Genomic DNA, 13064 nt, shown 5'->3' on the forward strand with positions numbered 1-13064 from the left:
TTTTTTTTTTTTTAAGATTTTATTTATTTATTTTGACAGAGAGAGACACAGCAAGAGAGGGAACACAAGCGGGGGGGTGGGAGAGAGAGAAGCAGGCTTCCCGTGGAGCAGAAAGCCCGTTGCGGGGCTCGATCCCAGGACCCTGGGATCATGACCTGAGCCGAAAACGACTGAGCCACCCAGGCACCCCTCTTTGTACTTTTCTGCCTTCTTTTGAATATGATTGGAAATTTCCCATACTGAAAATATTTGTTTTAATGTCCTTATCATTTAGAGGTACACTCTGAAGGATATACAGGTAAAATGACATCATGTCTGGGATGTGGTTTAAAATACTCAGCTAAAATTTTTTGCAAGTCAGTGTGTAGATGTGCTGTGGCCTGAAGGTTTGTGTCTCCCCGAAGTCCACATGTTGGAATCCTAATGTCCAATGTGATGGTGTTGCGAGATAGGGCCTTTGGGAGGTGATGAAGGTGGAGCCCCCATGAGTGGGGGTTCGTGCCTTACGTATGAGGCCCCACGGTGCTCCCTTGTCCCTTCCACCAAATGAGGACAGAACAAGAAGTCTGTGACCCAGAAGACAGCCCTCACCCAATCATGCTGGCACCCAGCCTCCAGAACTGTGAGAAAGAAATTTCTGTTGTTTATAAGACACCCAGTCTGTGGTATTTTTGTTATACAAGCCAAGACAAGTACAGACTAAGACACGATGAAGCAGCCTTTAGCAAAAGAAGTATTCTGATAATTGTTGCCACTGGGTGGTGGGTATATGGAGATTCGTTATACCGGCCTGTGTAATTTGTATATGGTTGCAAGTATTTACGATAAAAATTTAAAAAAAGGGGCGCCTGGGTGGCTCAGTCGTTAAGCATCTGCCTTTGGCTCAGGTCATGATCCCAGGGTCCTGGGATCGAGCCCCACGTCGGGCTCCCTGCTCGGCGGGAAGCCTGCTTCTCCCTCTCCCACTCCCCCTGCTTGTGTTCCCTCTCTCACTGTGTCTCTCTCTGTCAAATAAATAAATAAAATCTTAAAAAAAAAAAATGGGACAGAGAAGTGGGGGCCTCCTGTTTTCTAGGTACTTTGGGAAGTGTGGAAGGAATCATGCTCTGGGTGAATTTCCCACCAGTGTGGTAGTGTTGGTACCCAGGGAATGGGTATTTTTTAATGAGGGATGTCACAGGCTAGTAGTGGCACAGTGAGGCTAGAAGCATGGGCTCTGTTGTGAACTGCAGGTTGAGAACAGGTTTCTCAGCCACGTCGTTGCTCTGCAGGGTATTCTGCCTCCCAGTTATCCTCCTCCCAGTTACCCTGCTGGGAGGCAGAAGAGCATAGTGGTCAGATTATCTGGAATCAGCCTCCCTGGGTCCAAAAGCTAGTGCTACCACTTTCTGGCTGTGTGGCCTTGGACATGTCATTTCCCTGTTTGATCCTCAGTTTCATCCATTAAATAAGAGTAATACTAACATCTTACAGATTCATTATGAATATTGAACTAGTTATTACATACAAAGTGTGAGCACAGAACTTGACATGTAGCATTTATGTGTTATCATTTTTTTTAAAGATTTTATTTATTTATTTGAGAGAGAGAGAATGAGAGAGAGCACATGAGAGGGAGGAGGGTCAGCGGGAGAAGCAGACTCCCCGCCGAGCAGGGAGCCCGATGCGGGACTCGATCCAGGGACTCCAGGATCATGACCTGAGCCAAAGGCAGTCGCTCAACCAACTGAGCCACCCAGGCGCCCATTTTATGTGTTATCATTATTGATGCTTTGTTGTTAGTATGTTGTTGCTGCTATTAAGCATTCTAAGAGCAGAAAGAACTTTTTTTTAAAGATTTTATTTATCCATTTGAGAGAGAGAGAGAGAGCACGAGCAGGGGCAGGGGCAGAGGGAGCGGGAGAGAATCTGGAGCAGACTCCGTGCTGACCACAGAGCCCGACGTGGGGCTCCATCTCATGACCCTGAGATCATGACCTGAGCTGAAATCCAGAGTTGGACGCTGAACCGACTGAGCTACCCAGGCGCCCCTAGAACTTTCTGAGATAGATGGAATAATTGGGGGCAGAGGCTAAAAGAAGTCAAAGAAAGAGGCACCCGTTGTCAACTGATCCGCCCACAGAAGCCCATTTGTGAGCTGCTGGGGTCACTTTGCTGCATGGTAGGTACAAACGGGACTACAAGAAAAAAGCAACTTCCTGACCATTTCTTTTCCCTGCAGAATGAAGTAGAGCTGGGGGAGCTGCTTCTGTCACTGAATTATCTCCCAAGTGCTGGGAGACTGAATGTTGATGTTATTCGAGCCAAGCAACTTCTTCAGACAGATGTGAGCCAAGGTTCAGGTACAGTGCGACCCCCTCCCTCCCCCATTTCCTTAACGAGGCATCTCTGTTTGACCCAGGGCCAAATTTTTTTTTTTCTGCATTCCAGATACTTTTTTTTTTTTTTAAGTAATCTGTTCCCCCAACATGGGGCTTGAGCTCTTTTTTTTTTTAATTTAATTTTATTATGTTATGTTAATCACCATACATTACATCATTAGTTTTTGGTGTAGTGTTCCATGATTCATTGTTTGCGTATAACACCCAGTGCTCCATGCAATATGTGCCCTCCTTAATACCCATCACCAGGCTACCCATCCCCCTACCCCCCTCCCATCTAGAACCCTCAGTTTGTTTCTCAGAGTCCATAGTCTCTCATGGTTCATCTCCCCCTCCGATTCCCCCCCTTCATTTTTCCCTTCCTACTATCTTTCTTTTTTTTTTAACATATAATGTATTATTTGTTTCAGAGGTACAGGTCTGTGGTTCATCAGTCTTACACAATTCACAGCACTCACCATAGCACATACCTTCCCCAGTGTCTATCACCCAGCCATCCCATCCCTCCCACCCCCCACCACTCCAGCAACCCTCAGTTTGTTTCCTGAGATTAAAAATTCCTCATATCAGTGAGTCATATGATACATGTCTTTCTCTGATTGACTTATTTTGCTTAGCATATGCATTCCGGATACTATTAATAAAACCCCGCAAGGATAAACAAATAGCATTTAGAACTAGGATGTTAGATTCAAGAGGGAAAATAAACGATCAGATGTCTCTTAGGATGAGGCAGGTAAATGATGGTATCTCAGTAACCCCGTTCGAATGGGGGATTTGACTGAGACCGTGTGTGATAACTCCTGACCTCTAGATCCGTCTGTGCGCTCGCAGCCCCCAAGGAAGTGACCCACCTTTCCAGATGTTGTACCTGCAGTGGAGATGCCATGCTCCAGGTGGCGCTAGTGTGTACCGGCCCTGCAGTCCGAGCTGCCGGAGTGGGGGGCACGCCCTTAGGTTTTTTACCCCCCCAGCTCATTTCAAGTGTACCTTGAATCTTTATAAATCCCAGCTCTGAAAATACTGTTGTATTTAAAGTGTCTACTTTGTAGCAAACCAATTCAAACATGACTTTTCATGAAATGGAACAGATTACATTCCATCTGTATGGAGCTTCTCCCATGACAGCAAAGGATATTATCATGAAAGTAGCCGGGGTCTCTGGGACCTCTTCAGCTCAGTGGAGAAACTTCTGTCTCCTCTAAGTACAGTAGCTAAAATAAATTACTTTTGCTAGAAAGTGACACCTGCCTTTAGAACACAACTCACATTCTCAAAAACCACATTATAAAAATAGAGGTTTGGAAGGGGCCAGTGGAGGAAATGGTCTTAAGGCTGGAGAGTTTCAGACTCACCACGATGGGAGAGGCAGTATGATAAAATGATTAAAGGTTCTGGAGTCAAACTGCCTGGAACCAGGTCCTCGTTCTACTGCTTACAAATGATGTGGCCTTGGGGAAGATACTTAACCTCCATAAGCTTCAATTTCTTCATCTGAAAAATTGTGATAACAACAGTATCCATCTCATTGAGTTGTTTAAACAATATTAAATTAGATAGTGTACATGAATTTGTAAACTGTAAAGCGATCTAAGAATGATAGTTATTAATCTGCCATCTCTGAGCTCCTGTGTATGGAGCTATGGGATCACTGACACGATAATGGATTTCTAGGGACAGAAAACCAGCACAGGCTCTGGGTCTGGCTTTTCTTCCACTAGTCTGATCTTAAGCAGGCCATTTCCTATCTTGAATCTTCAGTTTCTTCATCTGTAAAACGAACACAATGCCTGACACATGCAAGGAGCTCAATAAATCTTGGATGGCTGGAGGAAGAGAGAAAGGGATGAGCAGATAAGCAGCTAGATGGGAAAAAGGAGGGATGGATAATAGATGGATGGATGGGAAAATGGATGAATGAAAGGAGAGGTATCCAGCTGGACTGATGGATGGAAAGGTGGATGGATTGATGGAAAAAAGAGAGATGAAAGGATGGGTAGGTGGTTGGGTTATCAGATAGATGGGAAGTTGGATGGATGGATGGATTGAGTTTCATGAGCTCCAACATTCTATAATTCTGTGTCCAATTCTCAGACCCCTTTGTGAAAATCCAGCTGGTACATGGACTCAAGCTTGTGAAAACAAAGAAGACATCCTTCTTAAGAGGCACAATTGATCCTTTCTACAATGAATCCTTCAGCTTCAAAGTTCCCCAAGAAGAACTTGAAAATGCCAGCTTAGTGTTTACAGGTAGGTAGTGGTTCAGACCCTGATGAACTCCAGGTGAGTTCATCACTTACTATCCTGTATTCCACTTACTGTCCTAAAGATAGGTGTCTAGAGATGGTAATATCTGGTATTCAGCTACCTGGGTTTGAATCCAACTGTTTGTGAAGTTGGTCAAGATTCATAGAACTGTAAAGCATAATTATTACCAATGTAAACTTTGGAGCCAGATTTCCTAGCACTTCCCCATAATTGCTGAAGCCTTGGGCAAGTTACTTGGCCCCTCTGAGTCTCAGTTTCTTCATCTCTAAAATGTGGGCAATCATCGTACCTGCTTCATAGGTTTATAAGATTCAGTGAGCTTGTAAAATTAAGTAATATCTAGTCTAAAATAATAAGTGCTCACCCTGTTAGTTTTGTTGACATGGTGATTCAAGTAGCTTATAGTCTCATAGGGAAACGTGAGTAATATGTCACCTAACTTGGAGAGGAGGATTTTAAAAGGCTTCATGTGCTACTGTGGTTGAATTTAATATATTGTCTTCAGGGTGTATTAGTTATCTACTGCTGCATAACAAATATAGTGACTTAAAACAACAAACATTTATTAAGCTCATAGTTCCTGTGGGTCAAGAACCCAGACATAGCTTTGGTGTGTGCTTCTGGCTGAGGTTCTCTGACAAGGCTGTAGTCAGGGTATTGGCTGGGCCTGCAGTCTTAAGGCTCATCTGGGGGAGGATCTGTTCCTCAAGCATACTTGCATAGTTAGTGGTTGCCAGCATTCAGTTCCTAACAGTGGAGATGCATTGGACTGGAGGCTTCTGTGTCTTCCTGGATGTTGGCCAGTGACCTTCCTCTGTTTCTTACCACATGGGCTTCTCCATAGTGCAACTCACAACATGGCGGATGGTTTCCATCAGAGTGGGCAGGTGAGCAAGATGGAAGCCAGAGTCTTATTGTAACCTAATCTTAGAAACGACATCCTCTTACTTTTGCCATATTCTGTTCATTAGAAGCAACCCAGTAGGTCCAGCTCACATTCCAGAATTACAGAAGGGCGTGAATACTGGGAGTTAGGGATCATTGGGAGCCATTTTAGAAGCAGGCTCCTACTATGTCGAGTTAATAGAAGATTGGTTATTATTTCCTGTGTCCTGTTCCCAGCAGGGGCTTCAGCTTCATTTACTTTATTGCTCATATGCATCATAATTCACCCTATCAAATCAGCATCATCCTCATCGGCTTACGGGGCTGGGGACTGAGGCTCAAAACCTAACCGATCCACCCAGTCTCAGACTGGTAGAGTCAAGATTTAAGCTCTCATCTTCCTAGCTGCAAAGATGAAGGGGTCTGCATTTCCCCAAACACCCAGGTAGTGCTGGCACTGAGGAACTGACCTCAAAGTGAGGATTCGTGCTCCAGAGTAATAGGAAGCCTCATCTGTTTAGATCTAGTCTAAAATCCTTAGCTGCAGGTCTCCCAAAAAAGAAGGCCGTGGCTGAAAAAAATCCTTGCATGCAAGGCTTCCTCTGCACGGGCTTACTGCTTCTCATCACCAAGATTGCAGATGCTCTGTGCTCCAAGACTCCTCTGAGGCAGGTTGGTTCTGGGTTTTCTTAGGGCCTGTCACCCAGAGAGTCTGCATCCAATCAGGGCCTGCCTGCACTAAGCAGGTATGACAGTCCTATCTGTTGAAGCCTGGGATGGTTGCTGTCCATGGGTCCCACTGTCCCCAAGGTTTCAGGTCGAGCAGAAGACCGTGATTCCACTGAATCCTTAAATGCCATGGAGCAGGCAGTGGGAACTCTATTGAACCGAGATAAGATCGAAACATGGAGCATCGATTCCCAAGTCCCTACTGAGAATAAAGGACTTAATGTTGCACATTTAGATCAGGAGGGGACCCCGGGGGGGCAGTGAGTGCCCAGAAGGAAAGCCCTGACACTTTTATATTTTACTTAAGATTTTAGGACAAAAGTAGCACATGCTGGTCACAGTGAGTGACACAAGCAAAGGAGGAGTTTGGACGGAGAAGAGCAGAGGGGTTAAATGCACGGGCTGTGGAGCCAGGGCCTGGGTCCGGGCTTTGTGATCTTGAGCAAGATCTGTATGCTTAGCTTTTCTCATCTGTAAAATGGGTGTAACCGCACCAGGACGACTTGAAGGATTGTTATGTGGATCAGATGAGAACAAGACATAATCTTTGCTGAGCAACGTGCCTCGTGCATAGCAAGCACTTAGTAACCGTGAACTATTATTAAAAAGCAATGATACTCTCTTCTTCATCCCCCTTCCAGTCCCTTCTCCCCGGGGTCGCCGCCTATAACATCCTGGTATGCCTCATTTCACAATTTTTTCCTCATTCACACAAACATCATCTGCATATAGAAGATTCAGCTCTTTTAGGAAGTTATTCATTCATTTCGGAAGTGGGTATGAAGCACTTCCTCTGGGCCAGACACTGTTTCCAGGTGCTGGGAATATAGCAGGAAACAAAACAGACAGCCCCCGCTCTTGGGGAGCTTGGCGGACCGGTCTGTGGACACCACCCTGAAACTGGCTTTTGTTTCATTAACAACTGCATGTGTCCAGTCCCTCCAGGTCAAAGCAAATGTGGATGCACCTAGCTCTTTATTTTTAATAATTGCATTACGCACAGTGGGGGGCAGGGGAGGGTGTGGGAAGGTGAGCGGTGTGTGACAGAGCTTGAGGTGTTGCAGTGAGAACTCTGGAGCACCCTTCCCAGAAAAACAGCCCGAAGGACAGAAAACTTTGCCTTCTGTTCAGAGGTTTTTTTGAACCCCTTGAATCCCCTGTGTGAACTCCATCAGGCAAAAGCCTCAAACTGGAGTAGCACCCGTGCGCCCCGCCCCCATACGTCTCTCATTCATCCCACCACTTCGGGTGGCCGTCATCAGCTGCGCCCATCAGACAAGGCCCGTGCTCTCCATTTGTGCAACATCTGCTTCTCCTGTTTAAATATTGGGGTTTCGTGCCCCCAGCTCAGAGGCACCTCTCGTCAGGTTAAAGCCCATTGAAAATATTCTTTCTAGAGAAGGAAGGATTGCAGGTCTTCTTGCCTTCTTAAGTAAGGGATGCTCAACTCGGGCTACACTTCAGAATCAGCTGGAGCTTTCAAGTGCTACCAGGGACCCCTGGGTGGCTCAGCCGGTTAAGCATCTGCCTTGGGCTCAGGTTGTGATCTCGGGGTCCTGGGATCAAGCCTCACATTGGGCTCCCTGCTCAGCGGGGAGCCTGCTTGTCCCTCTCCCTCTGCTGCTCCCCCTGCTCGTGCTCTCTCTCTCTCTCTAATAGGCAAATAAAAATAAGTAAATAAGTAAAGTGCAACCAGTGGCCAGACCCCACCCCCAGAGACTCTGACCAAGCAGACTGAGTTGGGGACATCGGCTGTCTCTCTATCTGTGTATATGTAATTTTTAAAGCACCCCAGATATTTCTAATGCTGAGTCAGGGTTCAAAACCATAGCTGTGAGTGGAAATCCCGGCTGGGATGGCATTTTACCTGTAAAGGGCACTGACTATAGTGATAAAAGAAATGCGGGTTGTGCTGGTATCTATCTAAGCAAAGCTACAATTGTGCCAAATTCGGATCCATGATGTTCTAACTTGCTTTATGTACCAGCCAGGGGAAAGAACTGTCACATCCGGGCTAAGGATCTGAAACCTAGCCCATTAGCTTGTTTCCAAACACTTCATAACAAAAAATAAGGTTGAGCTGCGCTAGGAGCGTTCGTGGAGAATCCTGGTAAAAGCCTGTAATTAGCCGGCAGGCTGGGCTGGCTGAGCAGTTCCGTTCCTGTGTGGGATGAGGGTTTTTCTGCAGTTTTCAATCAGGTGATTTCTGCAGCTGAAGTTTAAAAAAAGGGGGGGGAATTGCTTTTCAACTCGTGAGAGAATGACGTGCAGCCCAGAGGCCTTCCGGGAAAGTGAAGTAGAATTAGCCACTGAGGTTAGTGGGCTATTCTTGGAAGTGGGGGGAGAAGAGAAAGAAAAAAAAGAAATAGAGTTTGATGAAGGCTTTGCAAAAAATCAAAAATAGAATTACTCTGTGATCCAACAATTCCCCTTCTGGGTATATCCCCAAAAGAACGGAAAGCAGGACTCGAACAGACATTCACGCGCCCATGCTCATAGTGGTGTTATTCCCAGTAGCAGAAAGGAGGAAGCAGCCCAGGTGTCCATTGAGAGCTGGATAAATGGATTAATAAAATGTGATCTATCCATTCAGTGCACTGTTATTCAGCCTTCAAAGGAGGGAAATGGTCACATGCTACAACATGGATGAACCTTGAAGACATTCTGTTAAGGGACATAAGCCAGATATGAAAGGGCAAATACTATAGAATTCTACTTATATGAGATATCTCCAGTAGACAGATTGATAGAGACAGAATGGAGAGTAGAGGCAGCCTCTGATGGCAGGGGCGGGAGGGGGTGGGGTTCAGCTCCCTGGGGCTGGAGCTGACCAAGTGTCAGTCTCCACAGATTGAAATTTTTTTTGAGCACCTACTATGTGCTGTGTATTCAATAGAGAGCCAGACATTCATGACCCACGTTCTCATGGCATTTAATTCTAGCGGGGGGACAGACGGGTGTTAGTCAAAGGCTGCAACAATCACAACGTAATTGTGAATTGGTCTAAGGGTTATGAAAGAGAAAAGCAGGGTACGTTGCAAATGCCCAACCCTGTCTGGGGAGTGAGCAGGTGACAGTGAGCTGGGCGCAGAAGGTTGTAGGGAGTGAGGAGAGACCAGGCAAGCCTCCAGCCCAGAAGGGAAACTGAGGTCTGGGAGAGAAATTGAGGCCAACCTCATACTTCAGCCTGGGAGCTAATAGGTTGACAGGGGTCAGCATGGAAGCCCCATGCTCAAGGCAGCTGCTATAGGAATTGCCCTGGGCACAGGCTGAGAAGCGGGGGGGAGGGCCCGCCTGTCATACCCAGTGTCCAGGCAGCTGCAGAACACGCAAGAAGAGAAACCAGGGCAATGACCCACATTTTTTCGCCAACCTTAGTGTGTCTAGCTAGGACTAGAGAGTGCGGTACTTCCATCCTTAACATCTCCTAGGGATGTGTTAAAATGCACATTCTGATTCAGTCGGCCTGGGCTGCAGCTTGGGATTCTGCCCTTCTAACAGCACCCAGGTGATGCCAACGCTGTGGGTCTGCAGACCACACTTTGGGGAGCAAATACATAGAAGACCCGGAAAGTGCATCTGGGTAAGCGTCAGTCATTCCACGTGCGTTAGAAGGAATCAGACTCTAGCAATGATCTCTCTCGCCCAGCCTGGGTTGGCAGCATTTGCCCACACTGTTCTGCCTCCCTCCCCGCCCCGCTGTCTGCTTGGAGGCCACCCAAGGCCCTTCTGTGAAGAGTGAGTTCCAAGGCACCTGGTCTGCTTCCATAATTGCTTGGCTTTCTGCGGCTCCAGCATCTAACTGGTTAATTGAATCTGCTGGTGGGATGAGGTGGGTGGGGAGGTGGGGCAGAGGAGGAGAGGGGAGGTCAGGAGCAATGCTGTCACCAGCCTGCCTGGGGAGACCTCAGGGCTGAATGGGCACCAGAGGACATGCTGAGAAAGCGTTGGGGTTTGGGCAGCAGGACTGGAGAAGCTGAGGGCTTCCAGCAGAGGAGGGAGGAGGAAGCCCGTCTGAGAGGGGCATAGCCATTTTGCGAGAGCCAGAAGCTCCCTTGAGACGGAGAGATGCTGTGGGTTTGCTCTGGGGCACAGATGTTCCCCAGCATCTGGCCTCAGCCCACCTCTGCCACACCTCCTCCCTGCAGCCTCCCCACAGCCTCTGTCTTCTCTCCCCACCCGACTTCTTGGGCACCGGGCCCAGCTCCGCCTGCTAGAGAAACGGTTGCATGGCCACTCAGAGTACGGGTTGGAGTGAGATGCAGGTTTTGGTTCCAATAGCACCTCTACCACTCAGCAGGTGTATGTGACCTTGGGCAGATGACATCCCTTTCCTATAGCTCAATTTCCTTCTCTTCCAACCTTCCAGCCTCAGTACATCATATAAAAAGCTTTAGACAGTGCCTTGTACATAGTGCTCAATAAATATCACATGTGATGATGATGGTGATGATGATGATGGTGATGATGGTGATGGTGAGGATGGTGATGGTGAGGATGGTGATGATAATGGTGATGATGGTGATGATGATGATGATGGTGATGATGATGGTGATGATAATGGTGATGATGATGGTGATGATGATGATGATGGTGGTGATGACCATGGTGATGATGATGATGATGATGATGATGGTGATGATGGTGATGATGATGGTGATGACGTTGTTGTTGATGATGATGGAACTCGCCATAGAAGAGCGGACCCTGGAATTATACAGACTTGGGTTTGAATCTTGGCCCCACTGTTAACCAGCTGTGTGACTTCAAGCAGATGACTCCACCTCTCTGAGTCTGGACTTTTGTCTTGTGTAAAATGCAGCAAATCATTCCTATCCTGGGAATTACAGGCAAATTAGCCCGTGGACCTGCCCATCCCAGAAATAGCCCCTTGGAAAATCGTGCCTGTTGTTTTAATAATTCCAGAGTGTGGAAGAGTTGAAATGCTGGCCCTTTGGAGGTGAATGGCTGGGACCAGCTGCCTGTGGTCGCCTCCCGAGCAGCGCCCTCACCTAATCATCATCACCCCAAAGCCGCCGGCTGGCACAGCATCCAGGAGCCGGGGACTGACCCCAAAGCTGTGCCAGCTCAGCCACAGAACCAGAGTGGTGTGTGCTCTCCACAGTGCCCTGGGGTTGGCAGTGGGCACTTGGCTGCAGACCCAAATCCAGGCACAGGAAGTAAGCGGCAGAAGTTGGGGGGGAGACTAAAGCCTCCACTTTCTAGACAGAGGGTAATGAATGTGGGCCCCTGGGAGCCGGAGTGAGGGAAATATTGCAGGAGGAGGCAGCTCCAGAAAGGAGGATGTATGAAGTCCTGGGCTCACCCCGGAGCTGCCCCCATAGAGTGGATATGACCCTCAATGGTATAGGAGAGACTTTGAGAACTGAACTACAGTGTAGACTACTGGCCCGGTCTGCAGCTGGGCCCCGGCGGGCACAAATGAGGGACAGATGTGCAGAGCCCTGCAGAGACTTTGAAAGCTGAACCAACTTTGGCCTAACAGCACCCAGAAGGCAGGTTAGAACATGTGGTCTGAACCGAACCTACTCAGCTGCCTGGTACAGCCAAAAAGAATCAATATATTTAGTAGGATTCAAACAAGACCTAGAGTCTCAAAACATAATATTCAAAACGTCCAGGGTACAATCCAGAACGACCTGATTCACAGAGAACCAGCAAAGTCTGGCAAATTCTCAGAGGAAATATAATCGGCAGGCACCCACCACAGGATGACCCAGATGTTGGGATGATCACACAAAGACTTCAGAGCAGTTATTATAACCGTGCTCCAAGAAGGACGGGTGAATCCTCTTGAAAAGAATGGTAAGACAGAGACTATTGCAGGTTAGTAGAGAAACAGAAGATAGAAGAAAAGAACCGAGTGGAAAATTTTGAACAGAAAAGTACGGTACCAAGTAAAATATTCACTGGATGGGCTCCTAGCAGAATGCAGGTGATAGAGGAAAGAGTTAGGGAACGTACAGATAGATGAAGAGAAATTACGTACTATGAACAACAGAATAAAACGATGGGGTAGGGGCACCTGGGTGGCTCAGTTGTTAAGCGTCTGCCTTCGGCTCAGGTCATGATCCCAGGGTCCTGGGATCGAGCCCCACATCGGGCTCCCTGCTCCGCGGGAAGCCTGCTTCTCCCTCTCCCACTCCCCCTGCTTGTGTTCCCTCTCTCGCTGTCTCTCTCTGTCAAATGAATAAATAAAATCTTTAAAAAAAAAAAAAAAAAGATGGGGTAGAAAAGAGGGACAGAAGGGGAAAGTAGAGACCTGTGGAGCAATATCACAGAGCCTCATATTCATGTCATGTGAATCCCAAAAGGAGAGGAGAGAAGAGAAGCAGTAGGGAGCATTGGGATGGCGGTGGGTGACTTCCCCCCAGAGGCCCCGTGACTTCCTCAGCAGGTTGCTGGACCACGGGCTCAGCCGAACCACGCCTGTCCCTCCCTTCCCAGAAGGTGTTAGCAAGTCACGAGGAGGCAGTATTGCCCCGTGGTTCGAGTCAGTCAGGGCTTCAGCCTCTGACTGTGGGCAGGTGGCTTTGCCTCTGTGACCCTCAGTTTCCTTGACCAAACCACAGGGACATTGTACTTGTGTTTATTGCGAAACTCCTGTGTGTTCATCATCTCATTTAATCTTTCAGTAAACATAGAAGGTGTGATCTGCTCTATGGCCATTTTTCGGCTGGGGTGACTGAAGGTCGGGGAAGGGAATGACAATGAGTTGAGCCAACTGCAAAGTCGGAGGGACTGGTCCCCACAAGACTGCCCTCACTTTGGACCAGCTGG

At 47.6% G+C, this 13064-nt stretch overlaps 1 protein-coding gene across 2 annotated transcripts in view; it reads left to right on the plus strand.

The window, feature by feature from the left end:
* Positions 1-13064, plus strand: part of SYT17 (synaptotagmin 17) — a 74895-nt gene that overhangs the window by 42636 nt on the left and 19195 nt on the right. For both annotated transcript variants that reach the window (XM_036098959.2, XM_036098958.2), the window contains exons 6-7: positions 2222-2342; positions 4476-4631. In XM_036098959.2, coding sequence (XP_035954852.1) covers positions 2222-2342; positions 4476-4631 — 277 coding nt within the window. The remainder of the gene's footprint in view (positions 1-2221; positions 2343-4475; positions 4632-13064) is intronic.

The sequence above is a fragment of the Halichoerus grypus genome, chromosome 6 (assembly GCF_964656455.1).
Source record: "Halichoerus grypus chromosome 6, mHalGry1.hap1.1, whole genome shotgun sequence".
NCBI lineage: Eukaryota > Metazoa > Chordata > Mammalia > Carnivora > Phocidae > Halichoerus > Halichoerus grypus.